General features: G+C 50.4%; 1 protein-coding gene across 4 annotated transcripts; it reads left to right on the plus strand.

The window, feature by feature from the left end:
• The first annotated feature begins 415 nt into the window (after window positions 1-415).
• VPS37B (VPS37B subunit of ESCRT-I) lies at window positions 416-27,012 on the plus strand. 4 transcript variants are annotated; one of them, XM_042911644.1, is made up of 4 exons: window positions 416-613; window positions 22,117-22,288; window positions 24,252-24,334; window positions 25,139-27,012. In XM_042911644.1, the coding sequence occupies exons 1-4, from the start codon at window positions 503-505 to the stop codon at window positions 25,634-25,636; spliced, it is 864 nt and encodes a 287-aa protein (XP_042767578.1). In that variant the 5' UTR covers window positions 416-502; the 3' UTR covers window positions 25,637-27,012. The 4 variants fall into 4 exon arrangements, with proteins under 4 accessions (XP_042767578.1, XP_042767580.1, XP_042767581.1 ...); XM_042911646.1 differs by lacking the exon at window positions 416-613 and adding an exon at window positions 7,915-8,921; XM_042911647.1 differs by lacking the exon at window positions 416-613 and adding an exon at window positions 21,049-21,316.
• Window positions 27,013-27,898: the final 886 nt, after the last annotated feature.

The raw sequence follows: 27,898 nt of genomic DNA on the forward strand, positions 1-27,898 counted from the left end.
AGCGGGTCTCAATATTTGTTAAACGAAGGCCTTGGCAGCTCTACAATTCCGAGGCGCCCAAGGCATCTAAAGTTGTTTCCCCGTAAATACCCTTCTTTGGAATTCCCCGGGCCAGGCTGGGCTTAGGCTGCAGTAACTTCACTGCCTGCTTTCTTTGGATCTCCACATTTCTTTTCCTTGAGGAAAAAGGCTGTTATGACCTCACAACACATGCTCCGGTGCCGCAGTGACCTCATCGCTGCTGCTTGTCGCGTCACAAGTCCATCCGCAGCACCTTTTCCTTTTCCCTACAAGCCCCTACCTTTCCCGGAGGCAGCGCCTCCACGCGTCTGGCCCCGGGGCCCAGCCCGCTACGTCACGTCCGCCCGCCCGCGCGGCGATGACGTCATGCACCAGGGCTGGCGTCACGTGCCCCCCCACTCCGGGGGGCGGGCTTTGAGGGCGGCGCTTCCGGTCGGCGGAGCCTGGCGGGCAGAGCGGCGGCGGTGGCTGAAACGCGGGGATGGCGGGCGCCGGGAGCGAAGCCCGGTTCGCCGGGCTGTCGCTGGTGCAGCTCAACGAGCTGCTGGAGGACGAGGGGCAGCTGACGGAAATGGTGCAGAAGATGGAGGAGGTGGGCCGAGCGGGGGCGCGCGGTGGCGGCGGGGCCTCGAGAGGGGCGCGCGCGGGGCCGGGGGCCCTCGGCGGGCTGGAGGTGGCCCGAGGCGCCGGCGATCGCGGTGCCTCTAGCTGGGGTCGGGGAGACCGAGACGGGGGCTGAGCGGGGGGGAAGCCCCCTGAGACCGGGCTCGGGGGTGAGCGGGCTCGAGGCGAGGCTGTGAGGCGCCGAGGCTGGGAATGGAGCCTGGAACGGGCATTTGGGGACCTCGGGGGCTGGGGCTGGGTCGGGCATTTGGGGACCTCGGGGGCTGGGGCTGGGTCGGGTGGGACGAGGAGAGAATAGGGGGATGAGATTAGGTTGGGGAAGGTAGGGGGGATTGCAGTGGAGGATTGGGGGGTGACAGACCGGACTGAGTCAGCCAGGGGTTGGGCGGGGGGTTGGGGAGGGCTTGAGGAGAGGGTGGAGCGGTACAGGCGGACTGAGGAAGTAACTGGAGTCTTCGAATAGGTTTTCAGGGGCTAGGTGGACGAGCTGGACGAGAGTCCTAGGGTTTGCTATTTCCAGGGTGAGTTTGTAGGGGCCTGGGTGTCTGTAGCTGACTCTGGGCGGTCGTACTGAAATGGACTTGAGCCTTGGGCAGGGTCTCTGAGGTTGAGGGGCGCGAGGCCCCGGACTTGGCCACGTTAGGGTTGGAGGGGTCTGTGTATGTGAGCGTTCCCACGAGGGTTAGAGGGGCCCTGTTGGGGCTGCCTTCTTTTGGAAGAGGCCTTAGTAGGGCCATCCCAGGGGCTTCTCCCTGGTCTTGGGGTGGGAGCAGGAATCCCTTTCCCCGTAAAGTTGCCCCCTTTTGTGGAAGAAGGGAATCTGGGAATCTGGTGGCTTTGCGTCACCGTGGGGCAAAGTGAGAATTCCTGGAGCTGTTTTGGGGGAGAAGATAAGCCAGGGATGGGGGATACTGGTGGCCAGTCCGCACACGTCTTCCATAGTTGAGGGCCTGCCCAGCCTCTGGGAGGCATATGCCCACTGTGTTCCTGGTTGTGTCACTCCGTCTCTCGTGACCTGCTTTGCTCTCTGCGGTAACTGACTTCACGCTTGCATTTGCGCTGTGAATTGTCTCTTCTCTTCCCAACCCTTCTGGGCTCTTTTCTCTGAGCCGCCCGTCCTCCGGGCCTGGGGTCTCCTCCAGGCAGGTGGACCCAGGCTGATCCCAGCTCTCCCCAGCCCGTTTACCACTCCTGCCTCTTTGTCTCCAAAGTCTGAGCCTTCCCACGCCTACGGGGCTGAGCCTCTGCCCCAGAAGCCTGAGTGGGGGCTCTTGGCTCTCTTTCCGAAGAGGGATTGTTCAGCCCTGAGCCAGCTTCCTTAAAAGGGGGCTTGTGTGGAGGTTGCACATTCAAAATCACTGGAAAACCCTCAACAGATTATTGTCCTGAGCTACAGAGAGGCCACTGTAGTGAGATGGTATCAGTCTTTCCATTAATACACCCCTTGTATTCACGGGCTTTGTAACTTGGCACATAGCACGTTGCTCCGAGATGCAGTTTCCCTCATTTATGGTCTCCATGTGGCACTTTCCATCTCCGAGAATAATAAGTGACAAAATCCATCTTTCTTGACTGAAAGAGTCTCATGTCTCTAAAGAAATAAAATCTTTGCTTAGTTTCTCTGCTTTTCAGTTGCCGGGAGACCTTTTGTTGTGTGTCGGCAGGCATCCTTGTGCTTTAATGATAAAATGACAGGTATTTTTTCCTGACGTGTGATCCCACCTACAAGTAATTTTGCCGTACGACTGTTCTGTTTGTTAGAACAGGATACTGTATTTATATTGGCGTAGTTATACCGATTCAACAGTAATAGAAATAAGCTGCTTTTTAGTGGAGGGAAGATTGTAGAAAGAGGTGATTCTCTCAAGTCTGAGGCTATTAGGGACAGCTTGTTTCCTCTACCTAAGAAACTGGAGATTATTACATGAAGGGAAAGGCAGATAAATCTAGCAGCAGAACTTTTTTTTTTTTTTTTTTTTTTTTAGCGAAGGTGACCGTCATACCAGAGTCCCCTATACAAATGCGGACGACTGACGTACTTGATTAGGCCACATAATTCAAGTTAAATTACTCAGCGGTACTTCAGGGCGTAGTGCTGTTAAAACAAGGAAACCGAATGAGAAGACCAAAATACCCTAGCCAGGCAGCTCAACAAGCAATAGTCACACTTAGCAAATCCTGTTCCCCCAGTCACATGTGGCATGTTTCTGTAGGAATGGGTATAACATGAACAATTAAAATTGTGGCCATGGTCCTTTGACTCAGCTGTTAATGTTAGGCATTGGTTTATTTCGGGGTAGTTGGGAGACACAGGAGAAAATATTCTGTCAACTGTCCACTCTCAACCAGGTGGAACTTTCAGACTTTGGACTCCTACACTCCAGGCCGGACTTGGCCATTTCGCAGCTGTGTGATTCCAAGGAAGTTAATCCACCTCTCTGAGCATCTGTTAGAGAAGGCTAACATGATGTTTATTTCATAGAGTCGATACGGGGATTACGTGAGATAGCGCGTGTTAACACAGCGTGTAATTAGTGCTCAATAAAGAGTGATTGCAATTACTAATAATCACCTAGTTCTTTTTAGGAAGTTTACTGCCAGTCATCAATACCAGGCCATCCTGACAAGTTCATAGCATCTTATTTCAAGAATGTTAAGTAAATTTCTATTTACCATTAGCTTAAGAAACATCTTATCTTTCTGTGGTCCAAATGATTATGTATCTCAGCAGGTCCGAGGATGAGATTGTAAACGGAACAGGCCTTTCCCAGCATAGAATCTCTTAATCTGAACCAAAGGCTTTTTTTTTTTTTTAATTGGCAGAAGGAAGTGTTTTAAATTGTAGAGTAAGACTTCTTCAAGCCTGAGGGGATATTTTGTGGCGGCTGGAAAGCGTGGCTAGGTTTTGAAGGCATTCACTGTTAGGTTTAAATACAGCCGTGTATTCTGCTTCACTTACATTGTTTTAATTGTGGTGTGTGAGCTTTAGTGCAGCTCAAGACATTGAAATCGTGCTGGAGCTGGAGCTGTTCTCTTTTTCGGTGCCCCCGTGTTTCTCTTTTCCTGTTGGTCCCGTCCACTGTGCAGTTCCCTAAATGCAGCACCCTCCCTGGTGATCTTTGCTCTTTGCTTTCGCTGTGGGCTAACGTTTCATATGCACACATTTTATTTTTATTTAAAGTTATTTTTACATGGCAATGGAATGCGCCTTCTTCTATCCGTCCACATTAACCCCGGTGGACTTACTGGGCACTCCCTTAAAAGGAACTGTCGCTTAGGGGATTAGGCAGCTAAACCGCACGTCTTGGGTCCCGTCTCCCCGTGTGCTTCCGGAGGGAATGTCAGTCGGTCGGTTGTTGCTAACGGATAATTCCACCCAACTAAGGATTCAAATTCAGGATCTCTGTTCCTTTGGCAAGTGAGAGTGCCCACATGCAGAAACACCGAGGGTCTGAAAAACAGATTGTTTTGTGGAAAGAGTCTGGTCTGGGAGACGCTGTTTCCCTAAGGCGTGTTCTGGTGTGATTGGTTTGGGGCTGCAGAGCTACTGCGTGAATCATAATGGCTCATTGAAACGTACTGACCTTGCTTTAAACCCAGGGACTGTTTCCTCAACACCAGCTGAGTGCTGGTGGGACTGGTTTTTCGAAGTTAAAGTTTAAACGCTTTGAGAGTCTGCTAACTGGAGTTTGTTTCTGCTCACATTGTGCAGTCATTGCGAATGCAGAGGCTTCAAACTTCTAGGTTTCAGTATTCTCTTCTGTGGACTTACTGTTTTAACTCTTGAGTAAAAACTTACTAGTGCCTGGGAATATTTCCTGAAATTCAGTTTTATCTGATTTTATTTTTTTTTAAGTTTATTTATTTGTTTTGAGAGAGAGAGAGAGAGAGAGAGAGCGAGAGAAGGAGACAGAATCCCAAGCAGGCTCCATACTGTCAGTGCAGAGCCCGACATAAGGCTCGAACCACGAACTGAGAGATCATGACCTGAGCCAAAACCAAGAGTTGGACGCTTAACCGACTGAGCCACCCAGGCGCCCCTGATTTTATTTTTTAAGGAGGCATTAAGATTCATGAAAAGGGGTGCCTGGCTGGCCCAAGTCAGTAGAGCATGTGACTCTTGATGTCGGGGTCATGAATTCAAGTCCCACGTTGGGCATAGAGCTTACGTACATACATAATTTTTTTTTTTTTTTGGTAATGTAAGGAGCATAGCCGAGACTTGTGTGACCTTATTTCAGTTACTTAAACTCTCTGTGCTTTGGTTCCTCCACTGTAAAGTGAGGGTGGTCCCCACACCTGCCTTTGAGGGTTCTTGTGAGGCTCAGTGGAATAGCAGGTGAAGGCAGGCAGTACTTTGGCACAGAGGGGGCTTCAATAGAGGCTAGCCCCCTCTCGTAAGAGATTTTCAGAATTGTTAGACTGGCTGGCCTAGGTGAAATCTGATCACTTGGTCTCTACTTGCATTGATTAAAAGTGTGGTGGGTGTGGTGTAGTACAGAACCGCCTTTCGATACAACCCACGGACCTTTGGCAAGTACTCTTGTCTTCCCAGTTGCAGTTTCCTCCTTGAAAACAAAGGAGGTGACAACAGTAACCTACTTCATAGGGTTTGGGTGGATTAAATGTGATAAGTACATAGGATGCTTACTCTGGTACCTAGCACAGTGAGCACTCAGGAAATTGTTATTATTGGCTAGTATTGCTGAAACTAAAAGGCATCCTATCCTGGCTGCCGTTTCAAGAAGATTCCATTTCAGTTTCACAGCTATGGAGCACTAACTGTGCAAGACGTTTTAAGGATGGAAACACGAATAGGGCATAAACCCCGTATTATAATTTGGGGAAGAAACCACGCACACAGACCTTTACAGCCCAAGAGCGAGTAAAAGGTAGAGAGTTCGAGTTTGGGAAGACGAGCAACGTGTGGAGGATGGGTGGTGGTGCTGGCTGTGCAGCAGTGTGGACGTACTTCACCGTGGCTCTTGAAAATGGCATCTTCTTATATATATTTTATCATTTTTTAAAAATAGAGAATAAGGGGGCGCCTGGGTGGCGCAGTCGGTTAAGCGTCCGACTTCAGCCAGGTCACGATCTCGCGGTCCGTGAGTTCGAGCCCCGCGTCAGGCTCTGGGCTGATGGCTCGGAGCCTGGAGCCTGTTTCCGATTCTGTGTCTCCCTCTCTCTCTGCCCCTGCCCCGTTCATGCTCTGTCTCTCTCTGTCCCAAAAATAAATAAAAAACGTTGAAAAAAAAAATTAAAAAAAAAAAATAGAGAATAAGGAGGCTGCATGTGAATTGTAAATGACATCGAAGGTCAGATGAAGAGAGGCTCTCTGGCGAGTTTAGTTAGGTCCTAGTGCAAGAGATGGAGTTTGATAGGTGGGTAAGAGTTAAGAAGGTAAAGGATCAGATACAATAATGCCTCTGAAAGGGTTTAGAGTAACGTAAGGAACATGTGTCTACCTGCCACGCGGCTTCGGAAGTAAACACTGTCAACCCAGTGAAAAGCCCTCTTTGTGCTCCATCCTGGGCCCGACACCCACTCCACCCCCAGCCACTGCCTTGAATTAGATATTTATTCTGAGTAGGATTTTGAGAGCTAAGCATGGGCAGTCAGGAAGAAGTGACCGCGAGGGTGCAGTCCCAGAGCAGGAAAGCATGGGACAGGCTTTCTGACTGGCGGGTTACCAGCTACTTGAGCCGGATCGGATCCGCGCATGAGCAGGGAAGTGACGGGCAGTGACGGGGAGGGAGGCTGGTGTGCCGTGTGCGCGCCGAAGGCCGTGAGTTTGGTAGCGGTGAGTTTCCGTGACTTTCTGGAGCGGAAGAACAGTATGATCAGAAGTACTCTTCAGTACGGTTAAGTTGGCCGCAGAGTAGGGGCCGCGTGGGTGCGGGAAGGTTCAGGAACGGCCAGGGTGAAGTGGAAACCCAGGTGAGGAGAAGCTGGGGTTTCAGCTGGGTTTCTGGGAGCGGGGACTCCAGCCTCCTCAGCTTTGCCTTCCACGTGCTCGCCCTGCCTCCTGCATCACAGGCACACGGTATCTTTGGGGACCTCTTCTGTGGTACTTGTCACACATTTTGTAAGTCATTCGCTTCCTTGTGGCCCCATTTTGTCACTTTTGTCTTTGTGTCCTTGGCACGTAGGTACTGCTGAGTGTGCAGTTCACTGGCTTCAAGTGGAGATGAGTAAGAGTGGGGGGGAGGGGAGAGGGCTCACCCAGACCCTGCCTGCCAGCCCAAGAGTGAGGGACCGGGTGGGGGGAGGCAGGCAGGTGGAAACCCGGTTCCGGAGCTCAGGGGACCAGTCAGCTGAGATACAAGTCTGGGGGCCAACTTCCTTCAAGAAGAAAAGTTTGAAAGGCCGCTAGGAGTAATTAGTGGGTTGGGAGGAAGAAAGAGGTACCATCGAAGCACAGGGAGAAACGAGTCTGGTATTTTCCAGACAAGTTGACATCCTGTTACAGTGCTTGTACTGTATCAGACTAGTCGAAAGAGGAACCTGGATTTAGACTGAACTGTTGGAGCATCATGTTGTCCTGTCCACAACTGATGTGCTCTTGAGCTAAGCCAACTTTGTTGTTTATAGAAGGTCCTGCCTTCTGATGGTTCGGATTATGACCGTTTGACTTCGTGATGGTGCAAAGCTCAAAAATGATACACATTCAGTAGAAACTGCGCTTGGAATTTTGGATTTGTCTTGTCCCAGGTTAGCAATCAGCGGTCCCATCCTCTCGTGATGCTGGGTAGTGGCCGCGGTCAGCCATGCGGTCAGGAGGGTTGACAGAGCTGAACGCGGACAGCCACCTGCACCAGTGTCCGTTCCATTTGTCACTTTCAGTACAGTAGTCAATGACATGAGATAGTCAACAGCTCATTATAAAATGGGCTTGGTGTGGGGGCATATCTGGTTGGCTTAGGCAGTAGAGCATGGGTCTCTTAATCTCAGGGTTGTGAGTTCAAGCCCCATGTTGGGCATGGAGCCTAGTTACAATGAAAAAAAAAAAATCTGTGGTAGAGGATTTTGCCCAATTGGAGGCTTATGTCCGTGTTCTGAACGTCTAAGGTGGGCCAGGCTAAGCTATGATGTTCACTAGGTTAGGTGTATTAAATACATTTTTGACTTAGTGATATTTAAAAAAAATTTTTTTTAATGTTTTCATTTTTGAGAGAGACAGAGCGTGAGCGGGGGAGGGGCAGAGAGAGAGGGAGACACAGAATCCGAAGCAGCCTCCAAATCCGAGCCATCTGCCCGGAGCCTGATGCGGGGCTCGAACCCCCCAACTATGAGATCACAAAGTTGGATGCTTAACCAGGCACCTCTTTATGATGGTTTTTTGGGACGTAACCCCATTGTGTAAATGAAGATCTGTATTTGGCTTTTATCACCGTATTTGTAGCGGAATGTTTGCTGTGGGGATGAGCCCGGTAGGTGTGCAGTTCAGGGTTTTCTGTAACGACTTGTGTGTCAGCCACTGTTGATGTGTGTAATCGCTGGCTCTCAGAACGTGCCGAGACAGGAGTTCTGGTTGGCTTACTTCCTCCCTCTGCTCTATGGGGTTTTTGGATTCCACAAAAACTACCTTATTCAAGAAAACTTATCTTACCCAGTGGTAGAAAGGCAAAGGAAAGTCCTTTGCAGAACTTCTTCCTAGGGAAGAATGCAAGCGGAGAGGAAGATGTAGCTTTGTTGTCATGGGTTATGTTGCAGTATGTCAAGAGAAAGAAAGCTTTTGAAATCGTTTCTCATGGAAGTAGGAGGAATATTGTCCACTACTGTGCCAAAGAGTTCTTGTCAAAAGCAGATACTTGAGTAGCTCGTTCTGTTACAGGCGGTGTCATAGTTAATGTTTCTTCCAAATTAGATCTTTCATTATCACCAGAGGTGGAGCCACCAGGAGTGGCACCTGGAGGTTATGTCCATATCCGTTGCCTGGTGCCCCGGTTGGCAGAGGGACAGCGGAAGTGCTAATTAGTGTTTGCCATCAGACAGCAGCTTTCATTAGCGCGAACACAGCTGAGGTCGAGCAAGGTTATTCATTACTCAACTTTTATGGAGCACTTTGGGGATATGAAACCACGTAGTTTTCATCTTCTAGGATTGCGCAGGTACACAAAAGTCAGTTACAGATGTCGGAGGTGTGAAACAGCGGTGGTGGGGACGCCCTAGCCGGAGGGGACGCAGCAAGCCTCTGCGGGGCCGGGGAGATCCACGGAGAATGTTCCCTTGAGGAGATGACTAATGTGCTGTGATTCAAAGGAGGAGTTAACCAGGTAACAAGGGAGAAGGGCTTCCAGCCATGGGGGTGGACACAGGAAAAGCCTAGAGAGAGAGGTGCAAAGGGATATTCTAGCCTTGCCGGAGGATGAGGGCGGGGCTTGGTGGGGGAAGAGGCCTGAGAGGCAGGCAGAGACCAGATGGCTTGATCCTCTCGGCAGAGGGAGCCACCTGGGAGTGCTGTGTTCACAGTTGTGACTTAAATGGGTGGTTCAGCCAGCCCCAGGGTTTGGGGGATGGATTTGAGGAGATGAGACCAGAAAGCAGGGAGATCCGTCGGAAGCCTGGAAAAGATGCTTGATTAAAAAAAGATCTTTGGGCAGCCGAAATCGCTGACTTGGAAGCTCACACCAGGTTCCTCGCAGGGCTTGTTGAGTCTTGTCTCGTACACCGTTCAGATGGAGACACGCCAGGTCATATGGTTTGTGTGTCCATGGCAGGTTTTCAAAGGGTGTAGGGAAAGACGAACAGAGCCAGTAACACCGTCAGGAAATAAATGATAGAGAAAGAGGAAGCAAAAGTGATAAAAAGCTTCACAAAAAATGTAAGGTCAGCTCTTAGGCATAGTGGTTAAAGGTGGGATTTGGAGGACACCTGGTGACTCGGTCAGTTGAGCATCCGATTCTCGATTTCTGCTCACCCAAGTCACAATCCAGGGTCTTGGGATCCGAGCCCACTCGCTCTCTTTCTTTAAAAAAAAAAAAAAAAAAAAAAAAAAAAAAAAAAAAAAAAGATGGGGTTTGGGTTCCTGGGAAACCCTGGGCACCATTACCCTTTCTAAATATCAGTTTCCTTATCTTTAAAATGGGCATATTATAACAATGGCCTGACAGGTCGTTCTGAAGGCTAAACAAGGTGATGATCATAAACTGATGAACAGGGCGCCACAGGGCGCGTGGCAGTAATGGAAATAACGGCAGTTTTAATAAAGTGGTCGGGGCTGTTTGGTTTAGGGTTGCATTTCCCTTACTTGTCCTGGGGCCCTGCTTCTGTCAGTGGTGATTACATTAAAAGGATCTCCATGGTAAATAAGTTTGGGAAACCCGTGGTTAAGAGGGATTTTTGTTGTTTTGCCTTGTTTGGTTCTTACTGTTAGGGCCGGGCGTGTGGTAAAGCTCCAGAGGGCGGACACTGAGCGTGTCCCGTTCTTGGTCCCAGAACTGGCGGGACTAGCTTCCCTGGGGCATGCTTTGGCAAATGCTTATTCAGGGGATAGATGTGCCATCTGCTTCCATAGCCCACGGGTACTGGTGTTTCACAGACAGCATGGTAGTTACTTGGTATTCATGATGCCGGTTCTTGGTCATCAGAGGCTGGCCTGCATTCACATACTCCGTTTAAGAACACGGGGAATATATAGTATTTCATTTGTTTTGAGTATATGGCATTTCAGTTTCGGATTCCAACTAATCTTTAAAAATATTTTTATATGTTTATTAGAGAAAAATTCAGAAATGAAGAAAAACAATCATGTGTGATACCAGCACCCAGACATAAACCCTTATTAACATTTTATGGGTTTTTTTTTTCATGTTTTTCCCCCACTGGGATCCTTCTGTATGTAGAGGGTGTGTGTGTGTGTGTGTGTGTGTGTGTGTGTGTGTGTGTGTGTGTTAACCTAAAGTTATGCTCTGGGCATTTTCTTATTTTTATGTCATTTTTTCTTTTTAAGTAATCTCTTCACCCAGTGTGGGGCTTGAATTTATGACTTTGAGATCGAGAGTCGCATGTTCTACCAACTGAGCCACCTAGGTGCCCTGATTTTCTTATTTTCTATCAGAATATTCTTATATGGGGGCGTTTGGGTGGCTCACTTGGTTAACCCTCTGACTCTTGGTTTCGGCTCAGGTCATGATCTCACCGTTCATGAGTTCGAGCCCTACATCGGGCTCTGTGCTGGCAGCATGGAGTCTGCTTGGGATCCTCTCTCTCCTGCTCAGGTGTGTGTTCTCTCTAAATAAATAAGTAAATAAGTACATCCATCCATACATACATAAAACAAAAAGAAAAGAATATTCTTATATGGCAGTGTTTTTAGTGGCTGCATGATATTTTATAACTTATGATAAATATCATCATTTTTGTGACCATTCCCTCATTGGATATTTCATTGCTATCATAAATTGTATTGAAATTAACATCTTTAAATTTAAATCTATTAAAACATCAAAAAAAATTTAATTTTTATTTTTTTAATTTTTTTTTTTTTTTTTTAACGTTTATTCATTTTTCAGACAGAGACAAAGCATGAACGGGGAGGGTCAGGGAGAGGGAGACAGAATCTGAAACAGGCTCCAGGCTCTGAGCTGTCAGCACAGAGCCCGACGCGGGGCTCGAACTCATGGACCGCGAGATCATGACCTGAGCCGAAGTCGGATGCCCAACCGACTGAGCCACCCAGGCGCCCCCAAAAAAATTTTAAAATGATTAAGTCTTATGTATCTAGGCAGGTTTTTTGTTTTGTTTTGGTTTTAGTTAGAACATCAAATTCCCTACACCAGATAAAGTTGCAGGTATTTTTTGTTATGAATATAAGTAGAATAATTTAGGGGTAACTGATTATTCTTTGACTAATCCCTTTCTCTACCCACAGACTAAAAGTATCCCACTATTAGAATAGCATTTTCTCATAAGAAGATGAATAATTTAAATCATGTGACAGTAAATTGTATCCATTAAACTGAATTCATGAGTCAGGGGTTGGAAAGTTTATGTCATGATGTATTTCAAATGTAAAAGCAAAATTGTCAAAAATGTAGTCTTCACATAATTCAGGATCCACCTGGTTAGGCATTTTCTTATTTTGCATCTGTGTAAAGACTGTCCTAGAAAATTCTCATACATGCACTTCTTGTAAATTGGGGGTAAAAGGAAATAGAAAAGAGGAAGAAGAAAAAACAAAACAAAACCCTGTGCTCTTACTAAACAAACGATTGCTTTGGTGGTTTGTCCTGGCCAGGATCTGCTAATAAGAAAAGCAGAGTTTATAAATTTTCTCTCTTCCATAAGGCTCTTTCTTTTTGAGGAAGGGATACAGTCTTGACGACACCACCCCTGTGTTCGTGATCAGGTTTCTGGACATTTCTGCTCCCAGTGCGGTTGAGTCCAGGACCTGGCCATTCTGGTTTCTTTGTTACAGTAATTATTTCATTAAAATACTGTGGCAAAAGCTGTAAGCGAAAGGACCTCGAGGGAAAACTACCTGGAGGGAAAACTGAGCTGCTTGCCTTGGAAAGAGTTAATAGAGTTAAAAGGTGTGCTAGAAACAGACTTGTTAGCCAGTGAGGTGTGTTCCAGGCTGGGGGAAAACAGAAGAATTCCAGGATTCTGCTCTCAGCTCACTTGTCCAGTGTCTTGAAACCCTCCCCATCACAGGATGTGGTCTGGATGAAAAAGAACTTTTGGAACTTGAGCTAGTGGACCGTTTGTCTAAGAAAAGACCTTTGCCTTACATGAAGAAATGGATGGATGTATATCTTTAAACTTCTGTGTGTTTAGTGATTTATTGCTTTAACTGAACTGCTCAGCTGACCAGCTAATTGGTTCTGATAATGTGGAGTGAGGGCTTCTCAATAGCTTCCCTGACTCACCTGCTGAGACTCTGATTCCGTAGGATCAAGTGTAACAAGCCCTTTGAGGAGACTAGGGACAAAAGCAGTTAATGTGATCAATTTGGGGGTCCTGTCCTGCCTTCTGTTCCTCCCTCCTCTCCCTGGAGTCCTCAGGAATTGTAAGGTCAGTGATATACTAGGAAAGTAACATTTTCTAACACGTGAGAGTTGTCACAACCCATCACACCTATTATATTTCTTTATTATTGACATCATTATCCACAAAGTGGGAGGTCCCCCCCCGCCCCCGCAAATATTAGGAAGTACTCTTCCAAGGGGTAGGGGGAAACAAAGCACCCTGGTACCTCGAGAACTAGAAGATTATCAAATTGTGTTTCTTTGAGACCATTTAATTCTTCTCTGGGACTAGTCCATTTATTTTCAAACGTAGTAGCTCTTTGCATGTCTGTGGTTAGTTGCACGTAAAGTGAATGTCCTACCGATTTTTAAGGTGCAAGCCAGCTCCATGTGGGAAGGAATCGTTCGTCTATATCGCATTGCCTGCTACTTTGAGTGCAGCAAGTTTCATCTCAACAAGGAATTTGAGATCTTCAGTCAAAAATAGCAGTCTTTATTAATCTAATATGCTGTCTCTGTTGAGTGGGTTGTTTTGGGGGAACATTTGATAAGCATCTGGTAAATTTCTTTTCCCGTGTGGGCTGTCGCCTTGGTGACACACAACCCACGAGGTGGTTATATTTTAGAACAGTTTCATAATGCTCGACAGTTCTTTCACTGTATTTTTGAGTTTTCAGATCTTTAATTTTGTGAACATGTTAAGCAGTCCAACTCTGCACCTGTTAAGTTTTTTTATTTTTTCATGTTGGGGTTGAATTAAGCCACCTCTGCAGCACACCTCTGGGATATTGTGGGCTTGGATTGCAGGCTTCCCTGAAAGCCTGCATTTAGTGGGAAGACTGCAGAAAGAGGAATTTGTCACTGGCAAGGTCTTCACTGCATGGAAGATGAATTTGGGCTTTCTAATAGCTGTTGATATTAAACCCTAGGCTTAAATTGCATGTGACCTTGGTGATACTTGTCCTAAAATTAATCGGTGAGCTAGATCAAGATATTGTACTCAATAAAAGGAGAGATTAACCTGGCTGAATACCTGCCAACCTTTTGGTCGTCTGATCCATAAGCTTGTGTATTTAGAGTCTGAAGGCAGTCTAATGTTTTCTACTGGTAGGAAGGTACAGGAGCTGAGATTTATTTTGTTCGTCTTTATATTACGGCAGCTTTCAATTTAATTTTATCTGGAGAGGAAAATAGAAAAATGAAACGAATTTCCCACCAAAAGCAGCCAGCATTTCTTCAAGAAGGGCTGGTCCAGATCAGGGGCAGCAAATGTGCAGATGAGTCTGGGACCCCTTGTTCTACAGGAGGGCTGGGCGGCAGGGGGAGCGGGGGCGGCTGGCAGTCCTCTGGGGTATGTCAGCTTGAGACCCAGCCCGAAGTGTCTCCCACCAGCCATGGACACTTTGATCATCAGGAAGATTACAAACTGCAATTGATTGAAACACACAAAAAATACAAATCCTGGGGGCGCCTGGGTGGCTCAGTGGGTTGGGCGTCTGATTCTTTCTTTTCTTTTTTAAATTCAAGCTAGTTAACATACAGTGTAGTCTTGGTTTCAGGGGTAAAACCCAGTGATTGATCTCTTACCTATGACACCCAGTGCTCATCCTGAAAAGTACCTTAATCCCTTAATGCCTGTCACCCATTTACCACCCCCCCCCACCCCCCACAACCCTTAGTTTGTTCTCTGTGCTTGAGAGTTTCTTATTGGGGTGCCTGGGTGGCTCAGTCGGTTGCGTGTCTGACTTTGGCTCAGGTCACGGTCTCACAGTTTGTGGATTCAAGCCTTGCATTGGGCTCTGTGCTGACAGCTTGGAGCCTGGAGCCTGCTTGGGATTCTGTGTCTCCCTCTCTCTCTGCCTCTCTCCCACTTGGGCTCTGTCTGTCCTTTTGTCTCTCAAAAATAAATAAAAACAAACAAAAAGAGTCCCTTAGGGTTTGTCTCTCTCTCTGTTTTTATCTTGTTTTTCCTTCCCTTCCCCTATGTTCATCTGTTGCGTTTCTCAAATTCGACATACAAGTGAAATCATACGATACGTCTTTGACTTATTTCATTTAGCATAATACCCTCCAGTTCCATCCACGGTGTCGTAAATGACAAGATTTCATTTTTTCATCGCCGAGTAGTAATCCATTGTGTATATACACCACATCTTCTTAATCCATTCATCAGTCAATGGACATTTGAGCTCTTTCCATACTTTGACTATTGTTGATAGTGCTGCCATAAACACTGGGGTGCATGTACCCCTTCAAATCAGTTTTTGGAAAAGAATTTGGATAAATTTCTAGTGTAAATTGCTGGGTTGTAGGATAGTTCTATTTTTAATTTTCATACTGTTTTCCAGAGTGGCTGCACCAGTTTGCATTCCCACCAACAGTGCCAAAAGGTTCTCCTTTCTCCGTGTCCTCGCCAACATTTGTTGTTTCCTACGTTGTTGATTTTAGCCATTCTGGTAGGTGTGAGGTGGTATCTCCTTGTGGTTTTGATTTGTATTTCCCTGATGATGAGTGATGTTGAGCATCTTGGGTGGGCGTCCGGCTCTTGATTTCAACTTAGGTCATGATCTCACAGTTCGTGAATCTGAGCCCCATGTGTCGGGCTCTGCACTGACATTGTGGCGCCTCCTTGGGATTCTCTCTTCCTTCTCTGCCCCTCTCCTGCTCTCTCTCTGTCTCTGCCCCCCCCCCCCATAAACAAACTTAAAAAAAAAAAACAACCTGTTACATAATGATGATGCTCCCCCATAGTCATTTTCAGAGGTTGCTTGGGCATTAATTCAGTCTTGTCAAAGTTGGGCTTAAAGCAGGGGTGGGGGGATGGTGGAAACAGTTATAAAGGATTTCAGATACTCAGCCAGACAAGGCAGAAGCTCATTATAAGAGGAATTCAAGCCAACACATGCAGAAGTTGAAATTAGAATATTGTTAATTTTAGTAAGGGTGCTTAAATTAGAATATTGTTAATTTTAGTAAGGGTGATGATGGCATTGTACTTAAGTTGTAAAGTTCTTCCCCATAAAAGATTCATATTAAAGCTTTTAAGGGTGAAATGGTAGGATGCCTGAAATTTACTTTAAAATACTTCAGGGGAAGAAGAAACTTCAGGAAAAAAAAGGGAGGAATATCTCGAAGCAGGATTGACAAATGTCACTAACTGTTGAACCCTGGAGAATGTGCACGGATTCTTTATTCTCTCTCTCCTTTTCCTTTGTGTTTGAAAATATCCTCGGTAAAAAGGTAAACAATAATAGAAATCTAGATGACTCCTGGTACTTGAAAATGGAGAAATGATAGACCAGTTCTATGCAGTGGACAGATGCTACGGCATAATTCAGGGCATAATCCTGTAGAAAACACACTTGGGAGACAGAATATCCTGACCCTTAACCTCATGGCTCTGCAGTTACTGACCCTCTCAAGACTCTGATGGTCTCTTAAACCTCCCCGAGATGATATTTCTTTCCGGAGTAAAATGGGGGCAAATCCCCCCCCCACCCCAGTTGGAGGATTAAATGGAGATAATGCATGGAGAGAAGGTGGCACAATGCCAAGCGTGCAGTAAGTGCTCCATAAATGTTAGTAAGTACTGTTGAAACATGCAGGGTGCTGACAGAGTCGTTTTCACATCACCAGTATCTTCAAGTTCACCTATATTGGGATTTTTTTTATTTTTTATTTTTTTTAATTTTTATTTTTTATTTTTTATTTTTTGCCTTTTTCACTCTTAAGCCTTCTTATTTGAAGAGCAACTATGGTCTCTGTTCAGGGCTGCAGTACAAGGGGCCTGGCGCCCCCTGAAGTTGGGCAGTGTGATACTCACAAGGCCTGCCTACACTTGGGGTCATGGGGACAGACTGTTCTGGTTACTGTCTCCCCAGAACCCCTCAATAGAGGTGCTTCATAAGTATTTCTTGAATGAATGAATGAATGAATGAATGAACGAACGAATGAATGAACGAACGAACGAACCACTCAACCAACCAACCAGCCATCGTGTTGGAGCATTTCGTTGTGGCTGTTACGAGCTATGCTCGAGGTACTGAAGTTTGAGTGTTTTTTAAAAATAGACCTGTAAATTCTAGTGGCTTCAGGGCTGTCCTATCGTGACACTGGGCCCCCCCTCACATTCTGACATGCTGTCCAAGAGGAAGAGGGCTGAATCTCAGCTGAAGAGGAAGGAGTTGTGTGAAGCCTGTCTGTCTCTAACATGTCTCCATGTGTGTTGCGTATCTCTCTGCAGTGAGGGGTGGTTTTGCTTCAGAGCCATCTGAGGTTTTCCACTGTACCCTATAGAAGTGTCTGCTTTGGAAAACATCCACTGGAAACTCAAAACTTTGACCTCACACTGGCTGGCAGGGCACTGGCAGTCCCCCGTCCTCGTTCCGGTGCCTCTCGTTCGTGACCATTGCGTATGTCACCCAGAGGGGAGTTTATATCTGTTTTCTTCTAAACCGACTTTATTTTCTACCACACTTACCAACCCAAATTAAGAAATAATGGTCAGGGCACCTGGGTGGCTCAGTCGGTTAAGTATCTGACTCCTGATTTCAGCTCAGGTCATGATCTCATGGTTTGTGGGATCGAACCTCTGCGCTCAGCACAGAGCCTGCTTGGGATTCATATTCATATATTCTCTCTCTCTCTCTCTCTCTCTCTCTCCCTCTCTCTCCCTCTCTCTCCCTCTCTCTCCCTCTCTCTCCCTCTCCCTCTCCCTCTCCCTCTCCCTCTCCCTCCCTCCCTCCGTCCCCCCCTCCCCCCTCCCCCCTCCCCCTCCCCCTTCCCCCTCCCTCCCTCCCCCTTCCCCCTCCCTCCCTCCCTCTCTCCCTCTCTCCCTCTCTCCCTCCCTCCCCCCTCTTGCTCGCTCTCCCCCTTTCGCTTTCTCAAAATAATAATAGCATGCATTTGAGGTAGCACGTGCCTGCTACAAGAGAGCTTCATGTATTAATGTGAGCATCGCAAGAGATAAAGCGGTCTTTACATTTCTTCTTGAACAAAGCATGTATAAAATACTTTGTTTTCCGTGTGTGTGTGTGTGTGTGTGTGTGTGCGCGCGCGTGGTGTGTGGTCCTTTCTTAAAATTTACTATTGAAGTACAGCTGACACATCGTGTCGTGTCAGTTTCCGGTGTGCCATGTAGTGATTTGATACTTGTGATGGCCAGTGAATAATCTATACGATTAGCATAGTCCCCGTCTGTCCCCACACCACGTTGTTACGATATTGTTGACTCTGTTCCTTATGCTGTATTTCTCATCTCCGTGACTGACTTATTTTATAACTGGAAGTTTGTATCTCCTAATCCCCTTCCTCTAGTCTTGAAACAGCTTAATTTTCTAGAGCCTCTGCTCTTCCAGTTCTAATATCTAACAGGCTGTATTAACCCTTTTTTGTAAACTTATATATGCTTGTAGTAAATCAAGCACTATGTCCAAGTAGAAAGAGGAAAGTTAAAAACATTCACAGGTTGCTGTTGTCAGTCTAGGGTGAACCTCCTTTCAGGCGGCTCTTGGGTAGACAGATGGGCAGAAAGAGCTGTATAATTGGGGTCCTGCTCTAAATGCTCCAGTCCTGCATCTCGCTTTTCTTGGATTATGAGCAGAAAAAGAAACTGAAGTAACCCTGAGTACGTACTGAAAAATGTTCCCTTACCGCAGACCGATTATTTCCTGAAAAGATCTCTCTATGGTTAAGAAAAAGGATCGTGAGAACCATCAAGAGGTCGGCAGTAGTGTTTTCAGTTTCAGGTGTCTAGGCCCCTGCGAGCGTCTCCGAGTTCCGGTTCAGATTCAGCCACAGGCACTGAGGCTGGAGTCAGTCTTACGGGACCTGGAGAGCTGGGCCATGCGTCGTCCAGAGTGACTGCCACTTGGGCCTGCTAAGCGTGGGGTGCACGTCCCCATGGGGAGGGCCCCTGGGCCTGTTCTGGCCAGCTCTCCCTGTTCTCCTCTGCTTCGCAAACGATGGAACAGGACTGGGCGTTTCCCCTCCCGTTTTCAGTTGGCGCGGTGGAAAGGAATATTAAGGAGGAAAGCGTCTTTTTCGGCATCTAATGCAGCATCAGAGGTGTGTTCCGGGAGGCACAGAAGTGTTGGAATCCAGGCCGTTGTCCCCACCACCACTGTCCACTGGAGAGTGCTTTAGGTGTGCCTTGGGTGGCCACTTAGAACTTACCAGTACTTCCTGATGTAAAAACAGCTGAATCCCCAAAGGATATACAGTCGCAGCTTCAGTTGGCTCTTTCGGTGGCTGGTAGCTTACACTTCGCCCGTATGCATCCCGTGCAAGCCACCTTTGGATTATAGCCTGTGCTGCTCTCTTCTGGGACTTTCTAACATGCAGGAGAAGTGATTTCTACCTGATTTAGACCCTAGGAGAGTAAGATTTCTTTAGATCTGCTTTACGCTGAGACGGAAGCAGTGGCACCCCGGAGAGCTTGGGAAAACCCGCCCGGGCCCCTCCTGGAGGGTTCGGCTGGTCCAGAGTTGGTCTGGGCACTGTCCGCATCAACACCCCCCTCCCTCGGGACTGTCCGGTCCGGCCGAAGTCATGATCCTTCAACGGCACGCTAGAATTACGTGGCTCATTGGACGCCAGTGCCTTTCCAGGGGTCCCTTTGCAGACCTGTGCCCACAGCGGTGCCTCGGGTGAGGACGGAAATCCTGCTTCGGCATGAGCCTCCGATCTGGCTTGAGACCCCCACAGACGCTGTCTCAGAGGACTTCATCAAGGGAGCCTGTCTCCATAAAGGATTTGGGGCATTTGTTGCTTGATGTACACAGCTTTTTTTTTTTTTTTTTTTTTTTTTTTTTTTCTTTTAATCCCCCCCATATTTTGTTACCCATCTTATTTGCTGGGCCTGGCCTCAAGAGACTGGCTTTTGGGGGGTGGGAAGGACCTCTGGTGCCGTCAGCAGCCTTGGACTGGTGGCCCACGTGTGCTAGGTGCTTGGCACGCTAGAGACGACAGGGTCCCTTCTGTGTTAGTATTCCAGTGGGGGAGGCTGTGAACAGGGAGACGATACTTGCTGACTGCAGCTTGTGGCAGGGAAGAGGTGGGTGCTGTGACTGAGGACGTAGCGCCGACCCGGCCTCCCCGTGAGGAGCCGGCGGGAAAAGCAGACCTGAGCTCCAGAGGCGGTGGAAGGAAGGGCTGGGGGTGCTCTTGGAACTGCCCGGGAAGACAGGTGGGGGGACCAGGCCCCCCTACCGTAGTCAGGGCATGCTCCGTTCCATTCCATTTACGTCACCTGGGTTTATGTGATGAAAGAAGTGTTCTCCTCTCCATTCTCCAGACCTAACTCTGGGCCCGGCAGATAATAGTTGCTCAGTAAATGTTTATTGAACAAAGAATTAAGACTGAGTCAGAATGATGGCCAGCGGGCGGGGAGCCAGAGGTCCCTGACCATGGCCTTGAACACCTGCCGGTTCTCAGCTGGCAGATGAGATGGGTTGGGGGGTGGGGTGTAAAGAAACTCCCCAGCAGTTTGTTGATTTACAACTAAACATTGAATCTTGAGGTAACTGTAGATTCACAAGCGGTTGTCAGAAGGAACAGGGATCCTCTGTGTCCCTCACCCACTCCCCCCAGTGGGAGCACCCATCCCCATGAGCCCCCTTCCCACGGCCGTCGCCCAGCCACTCACCTGTCTCCGTCTCTGTGACTCTGGCGTTTCGAAAGTGACGTATACCCCGAATCCTAGAGTGTCCGACCCTTTGGGCTCAGCATGATTCCCTGGAGCGTCATCCAAGTTGCCACGCGTGTCAGGCTTTGTCCTTGTTAAGGCTGAATGTTCTGTGGCCTGGACGCTGTGCGCTTTGTGCAGCCACCCACCGCGGAGCGACAGCTGCGTTGCCTTGGGTCCTCGGCTGTTCCAAATAAAGCCATTTTGAACGTTCACGTGCAGGTTTTGTGTGAACGTGTTTTCATTTCCCCCGGGGCGAATGCCCAGGAGTACAATTTCTGGGTCGAGTCGTCGTTGCATGTTTAGTTTTAAAAGAAATTGCTGAGCTCTTTTCCAGAGTGGCCATACAGTGGTTTGTGTGTGTGTGTGTTCTTTGCAGTGGCTTAACAATCGAAGGAAAGACTCTTCTGCAGGATCGGGATACAACTGCACAGGGCAGGGAGCTGCTGCGTGGCGGGAGGTGGCGGCCCTTCCGGAACCCCGTTTACACCAGGGCCCCAGACTCTCCAGCGGCAAGAGATGAGAGTATTGGTGCTGCACTGATTTTGTAGTGTTGAGCTAGAGGCTCAATTTTCTATCTTAATTTAAATTCCATTTTAAGCGGAGAGGGAATCTTTAGGGCCCCTGGGCGCAGCTCCTGGGTGCGGGAGATCCGGATTCTATGTCTGCTGTAGGGAGCCCCCCGGCCCGGGTCCAGGGCTGCCGCTGTGTTCTCTCCCTTCACCTTCACCTTCACCTTCACGGAGGGGGTGCACGTGCCTCGCGGAGCTGGACTGACACCTTGGCTGGGCGTGGCCAGGACGGAGGCAGCCCAGTGGGAAATCTGCACCCAGACTCTCAACAGGAAGGAAGTGCAGATGTGCGGCGAAAATAGCCTGGGTGGGGTAGAGGCAAATATCAAGGGGAAAACGAGATAAGTGGAGTCGTGTCTCAGTAGAGCTGCGAGAAAACAAAAACGCGGCTCGATGGGGAAGGACTCTGCCCTGCGGGAACTCCAGCTCCAGACAGGTTGCTGTGGGTGGGTGGCGGCGGCCAAGGCGTGTCACTTGCCAGTCCCGGGGGTGCCCCATGGGTGTGGGTTTGGGGGTTTCCTTTAAATAACGTGGCTTGCTAAGTCTTCCTGGGAGCTCTTTGTCCTCAGGCCTTCCATCTCCTCATCAGCCCTGGGGTCTGGGCACGTGGGCTTCTCTACCTCCCAAATGGCGCCTTGGCCCAGCTTTGGGTCTGGAGCTGGGGGCTGGGAGGACTCTGGCCTCCCCCTCAGTCGAGGAGGAGCAGGAGGTGGGCGTGGGAGAGAGAACAGGGTCATGGCAAACAGAATTCTTTCCCAGGGGGTGTCGGGCTTTCGTGTTTGATCCCTAAGCCTGACGACTGAGCCTGAATTGACCCCATGCCAGCTGGTCCTCCTCTGTTAAAAGTGATTCTTTGACTTCCGCTGGAGCAGCAGAAACAGGTTTTGAACAAATCTAGCCCTAAATCTTTACAGCTGTTTATTCTTGGAAGCACAATGGCGGCAGTAAGGGATTCCAGTCACAGCACGGCTATTGAAGCAAAAGGCCTCGACAAGTCACAAGACAAAGCCTGTCTGCAAATCGTTGGAAAGGAAGTGGCTTTGCTCTTTAAGAACAGGGAGCTGTGTCCAAACTAGAAACCCAGAGGGGCTGGAGTCCGGGCTGGGAGCGGCCCCACATGTGGTCCCAGCCTGGCGAGCAGCCAGACGGAAGCAGATGTGGTGGCTGCTGAGGGTGGGGCACAGGAACCTCGGGGGACTGGTCCGGGAACTAATACTTGCTTCTCACCATCCTGTGTTCCTTGCAGACGCAGAATGTTCAGCTTAACAAAGAAATGACGCTCGCCAGCAACCGGAGCCTGGCAGAAGGAAACCTTCTGTACCAGCCTCAGCTGGACGCCCTGAAAGCACGTTTGACCCAGAAATACCAGGAACTCCAGGTTCTCTTTGAAGCCTATCAGATAAAGAAGACCAAATTAGGTAACTTTTTCAGGGTGATCCTCCAAGAATAAAGAGTTGAGGGAAGGACACATTTTCAAGCCGTTAGATTACCAGGAAAGAAGTATTATTATGGAAAAGTTTCAGATTAAGACCATGGTTAATGCCACAAAGAAAAAGTTTGTGTATGGAATCATTTCACCTGTTTAGAAAAGAGACTTAACCACTTACAAATTCATTTTTTTAATGTTTATTTTTGAGAGCGTATGATTAGAGGAGGGGCAGAGAGAGGAAGACAAAGAATCTGAAGCAGGCTCGAAGCTCTGACCTGTCAGCACAGAGAGCCTGACACAGGGCTTGAACTCACACACTGTGAGAGCATGACCTGAGCTGAATTTGGAGGCTTAACTGAGCCACCAGGTGCCCCGAGACGTAACCACTTTTTAAACAAAATTTCACCTTCTCCACACAGTGCAGAAAAGGGTAACTTTCTTATTCAACAAACGTTTTATCCTGTGGAGTTAGGTCCTCAAAGATAGTGTTGATAAATATCCATCATGGGAACTTTTGATTCTCTCTTAAAAATAAACATTAAAAAAAAAAAAAAGGTGACCAGGGGAGGGGCAGAGAGTGGGGCTTGAACCCACGAAACCGTGAGATCATGACCTGAGCCAAAGTCAGACACTTAACTGACTGAGCCACCCAGGCACCCCAGGAACATTTCATTAAAAATTTTTTTTGTTGTTAATGTTCACTTTTGAGAGCGAGACAGAGCATGAGCAGGGGAGGGGCAGAGAGAGAGCAAGACACAGAATCTGAAGCAGGCTCCAGGCTCTGAGCTGTCAGCCCAGAGCCCCACGCGGGGCTCAAACTCACGAACCGCGTGATCACAACCTGAGCCGAAGTCGGACGCTCAACCGACTGAGCCGCCCAGACGCCCTGGAACATTTCATTTTAATGTCGTGCTTACACCGACAGTCGTTACGAAGAGCGGTAGGAACTCAGTGTCAAGTCCTAGGGCTTGAGGTGGCTTTCGAGGGGGCGGAGATAAAGAAAAGGTTAAAAATGCAGCCCTTCCGTGAGGTGGACACGTCCGATGCTGAGACTCGCGCACCCTCCAGAGCCAATCCTGGTGACATCCGGCGCTGCCCGGGAGCCCTTCCCTTGCCGGGAGGAATGTAAATGGGTTAAAACCACCTTGGGGGGAGAGTTGTTGGGCAAAACCTGCCTGAACGCAACGCGTGCTCACTCTGGGACACAGCCTGTCTGCCCCTGGGGCCGCCCCGGCAGTGGCGGACCTTCGTGTCTGTCCACGGGGACGAGAGTGTTCGTGTGTGGCTTTATTTATAGTAGCTGAGTTTGGGAGCCGTCTGGATTCCCGTGTCCAGAATGAAGGGAGAGTAAGTTAGGTCCACACGGTGGACGCCGAGAGGGGCGGGCGGTGGATGTCAGAGACACGGTGCCGAGTGGGAGGGACCGGCACGCGTGTGACCTGCGTACGTGAGGCTCCCAGCCAGGCCGAGCTTCCGCAGCGGGGCCGCCTCGGGGCAGGCTCTGGGACTGGGCCCCCGGAGCCTTTGTGGATGTTCTAGGTCCTGATCTGGGTGGTAGGTGGGGTTTATGCGTTTGTAAAAGCGCATGTCACACGCTTCAGTTACGTACACCGTGTAAGTTCTCAAACACGCAAAGGAAATCTGCGCGGGGTGACGAGTGGTGCATCATGTTGCTGGGTCAGGGCCCCCTGTGGTCGGGATGGGGACACGGGGGGGTGCGGAGGAGGATGAGTGGCGTGGCCCCCAGTTTCCCCCTGCTTTTGTCCTGTGCGCTCCTCCTCTTGGATTTTAAGGCTTTGACTTTGAGCTTCCCGGAAAGCCAGTTCTCGGCGTGTGACTGTCCCAGTGCCTTTCCAGTTAAAGTGCTCGCTCTTTGGCAGGCGGGTGGCAAGGAGTCTGGGGGGGTGTGAGTGGCTGGCTGTCCCTGCTCTCACACCTCTTGCTTCTTCCAGATAAACAGTCGAGCAGCGCTTCCTTGGAGACCCTGTTGGCGCTTCTTCAGGCAGAAGGAGCCAAGATTGAGGAAGACACTGAGGTAAGAGCCAGCTGGTGCCGGGTGGATGGGGGGCAGTGCCCCGGGGCGTGGTGACCGGGGGGCCAGTTCCTCCGGGGGGGGCGAGTGCCACGCCTCCGTGGCCAGGAGAGTCTGGTTCTCAGGCCAGGGGTGCACACCCTGCGGGGAGTCTGCGCCATGGCCGCCGGTGGCTCTGAATCGGGGGGCAGGGCAGAGCCTGGGAGACGCGGCCACTCGAGCACCGGAGGCCTGGGCCTCCCTAAGTGATAAGGTGATGAGTCAGGGTCAAAAGTCGTGCCGTGTAGCAAGCTGGGGCGGGTGGCAGGTTGCCAAGTTAGGCCACCGGGGGTGGCGGGGAGTAACCCCTGGGTTTCTTGGGTGGGGGCCCGGGTGGGCGTGAGCACGTCTCTGTCCTGCTGCCCCTGTAGGGGGTGTGTCTGTCATCGCGCAACCAGTGGAAGGAAGGGACTCCGGCCGGCTTAGTGGGAAGGGGGCAAGTGGGTATGGTGGCTTCCTCTGCGCCAGGTGGACCCACAGCTCAGGGCTGCTGAGAGGCCCCCTTGATCTGAGGCTGGCTCTCCCTGAGGCCGTCCAGCTTGTGGGGTGGGGCGGGTGGTCAGGGCCAGCCCACCTCTGTCCCCTTCTCTCTGTGGGAGCTTGGGGGGCTCCTCGGAGGTCAGCCAGGGTCTGCCCCGTGGAGCACGTGGCAGATGGGATCGAGGGGGAGGGGGTACGGGTGATGGAAGCTGGGTGGGGTGGTGGTGAAGGGAGTTCCTTCCCCAAGGGCTGAACCGTCCTTCAACGGGTTTCTCCTGCTTCTTTCAGAACATGGCAGAGAAGTTTCTCGATGGAGAGCTTCCTCTGGACTCCTTCATCGATGTCTATCAGAGCAAGCGGAAACTGGCCCACACACGAAGAGTGAAAATCGAGAAGCTCCAGGAGCTGGTGCTGAAGGGACAGAGACTGCCACAGGCCTCGGTGCCCGCCCCGCTGCCACCCAGGGTGCCCGAGCCAGTGCCTGCTGCCCCCCTGCCCTACCCTACCTCAGAAGCCAGCGGGCCCCCCTCTGTGCTACCTCGGCGCATCCCCCCGCCGCCTCCCCCGGTGCCTGCAGGACGCTTGGCCACACCGTTCGCCGCCGCCATGGGCTCAGGACAGGCCTTTCCGTACCCTGGATCGCAGTGTCCTCCCCTGCCCCCCCGCGTGGGCCTCCCCGGCCAGCAAGGATTCTCCGCACAGTTTGTGTCTCCGTACCCGCCCGCTCTCCCCCAGAGACCCCCGCCCCGGCTGCCTCCACACCAGCCGGGCTTCATCCTCCAGTGAGTGGCCCCGTCCCTCCGGGGAGCCTGCACCTGCTGGCCAGGGCTCGGCACACACAGGCTGCGAGGACTGGGGGGCTGTGGCCCTGCGCCAGCGCCCCCGTTTGTAGAACTGTAGGTCAGTGGTAAGTAGACATAGACCCCGGTTTTGCACCCAGGTGGTCGTGCGTGCAGGGCCTCAGCCTGGCATCCCCGCGGCTGCACCGGCTTGTGTTCTCGGTAGGATTTCTAAGTCTCCTAGTGTTGATGGACTCCTAAGTCTGGGGGGGGGGAAGCCTCCCTCCCTTCCCACTTAAAATCGTGTTCCTCCCAGTTGCAGCTTTATTTCATAAGCTGCGTCATCGTTCCTGCTTTGTGCACAAAAGACAGTGCTGTGTGGCCCTGCCCGCCGCTGTCCCTGGTGAGGGTCTGTGAGGTGGGCTCGCCTGGAAGGTGCTTACTGAATCGGTGGGCTGGGGTGGCCAAATGTCCCTCCCCCCGAACCTGGACGCTTCAAAGCCACGTGCAGGGTTTGCACTCGGCCCCCTGCCAGGTCCGGAGGCTGGGCACGTTGCAGCCGGGCCGGGGAAGATTGGTCCGAGCCGGACTTTGCACAGCAGACCACGTCCTCGGCTCCTCCTCTCTCCCCCGCCCGGGCCAGCCCCTGACGGTTTCTACGAAGAAATACTCCCCCCAGTATTTTTACTATGTCTGTAATTTTCCTGTTTTATATTGGGAAAGAAAACTTTTTTGACACAAGACCATTCAGGGAAACTTTATAAAAACGCGCATTTGTTTTGAACAGATTGAGGTGCAGAAGCGAATGCGATTTCCTTTCTTACAAGCAGTGTATGGTCACACCTGTGGGTGCCTGTGCTGTGCCTTAGTTTCCCCTGGTGCCAATGAGGGGCCGTCCATGGCTCCCCCGCAGGCCCACAGGCTGGGCAGGCCGAGGGGTAGCTCTCACTACTGGCTCTGTGTTCCCAGAGGGGCTTGTCCAAGGTCGTCGTGTTGCACGTGGAAGAATTCTGTCCCCTCTTGAACCAGGATACTCGTAGCCAATATTCTCTGCCTCTGGTTGGGCCTCAGGGTGGGAGGGGGACAGAGGGAGTCCGGCAGCATGGCGTCATGCTTTGGAGAAAGCCAGCACCGGGATGGGCAGACGCTCTGGGAACTCCCCTGGCTCCTCCCGGCCCTCTGGGCTCTCGCCTGCCCTGGTGACAGACTGGAGGCAGTGCTCAAACGGGGTCTGTCGCAGCAGGCCAGAGGCGAGGCCACCAACCTGTGTCTTCAGTTAGCATATGGTTCTCCTGGACTGTTACAGCCGAATGGGCTGGGCGTGCCTGCCGTGTTTTGCGAATCTGGAGATCAGGGCCCGCCCCTCCCCTCCCCTCCCCTCCCCTCCCCTCCCCCGTACCTCTGCTGCCTCCCCCGAGGTCGGTGGGGGGGCGCCCACAAGCCCACACGGGGTGGAGCAAAGCTCGGTGTCGATGTGGTGAAGGGCTGGCCTCACTCCAGGGCCAGGCCTGAGCTGGGGTTGTAAAGCTGTAGGACCCTTTTTAATAAACAGGATTAACAACAGTTCTGTCCTTTATTTATCCGGGGCTGTTCGTGATCTGTGTGGTTCTAGGGTATCACTGATCAGAATTCCGACCGCGAAGCTGCCTTGTGTGTCGAAGTTAAAAAGCCACCCCCCATCCTTGAAGCGTCTGCCTTGACCAGGGTCCCTGGCACGGACAGGATAAAAGGCTCTATTGTTTCCCACCTCCTGCCCTTCACTCGTGTTCACGAAAAGGCAGTGCACTGCTCCCGTGTCACGGTGTGGCTACGCTGCGCCGTGGTTGCCCTCTGGGCTTGGTCGCTCCCTGGCCCTGACCGCACGGTCACCGGCACAGACTGCATCGCCGAGGGAAGTGATGGACATTCTTGGCTTGTTGCAAATAAGTGATAGGATCGAGTGGGTGACATTTCGTCCTGGAGAAGAGGACCCCTCCCACCACCCCAGACTTACTTGCTCCCCTCTCGAGGCTGGAGAGACCCTGCCGGTCCCCTCTGTACCCCCCCGGGTGGGACCGTGGACCAGGGCCTGGGCATCTGGGAAGGACCTTCCTCGTTGCACTGGTCGGAAGGCGAGCACGGAGGACACCCCCGTGAAGCCCTCCTACGGGATGCCATTGCCTGCGCGTCACTGCACGGGGAGGACGTGCCCGAGGCACCGCTGGGGCTTTCCCGGGACGAGGAGGAAAGCCTTTCCGGAGAAATCCGTGTGCTTGCTTGAGAATTTGTG

Source organism: Panthera leo, chromosome D3 (assembly GCF_018350215.1).
Source record: "Panthera leo isolate Ple1 chromosome D3, P.leo_Ple1_pat1.1, whole genome shotgun sequence".
In the NCBI taxonomy this organism is placed as follows: Eukaryota; Metazoa; Chordata; class Mammalia; order Carnivora; family Felidae; genus Panthera; species Panthera leo.

What these genes read in the sequence shown, in the direction of transcription:
- VPS37B (XM_042911644.1), top strand. Translation starts at nt 503, where the DNA reads ATGGCGGGCGCCGGGAGCGAAGCCCGGTTCGCCGGGCTGTCGCTGGTG. An exon ending in GATAAAGAAGACCAAATTAG is followed by an intron (nt 22,289 to 24,251) that starts GTAACTTTTTCA and finishes TGCTTCTTCCAG; the next exon opens with ATAAACAGTCGAGCAGCGCT. An exon ending in AGATTGAGGAAGACACTGAG is followed by an intron (nt 24,335 to 25,138) that starts GTAAGAGCCAGC and finishes TGCTTCTTTCAG; the next exon opens with AACATGGCAGAGAAGTTTCT.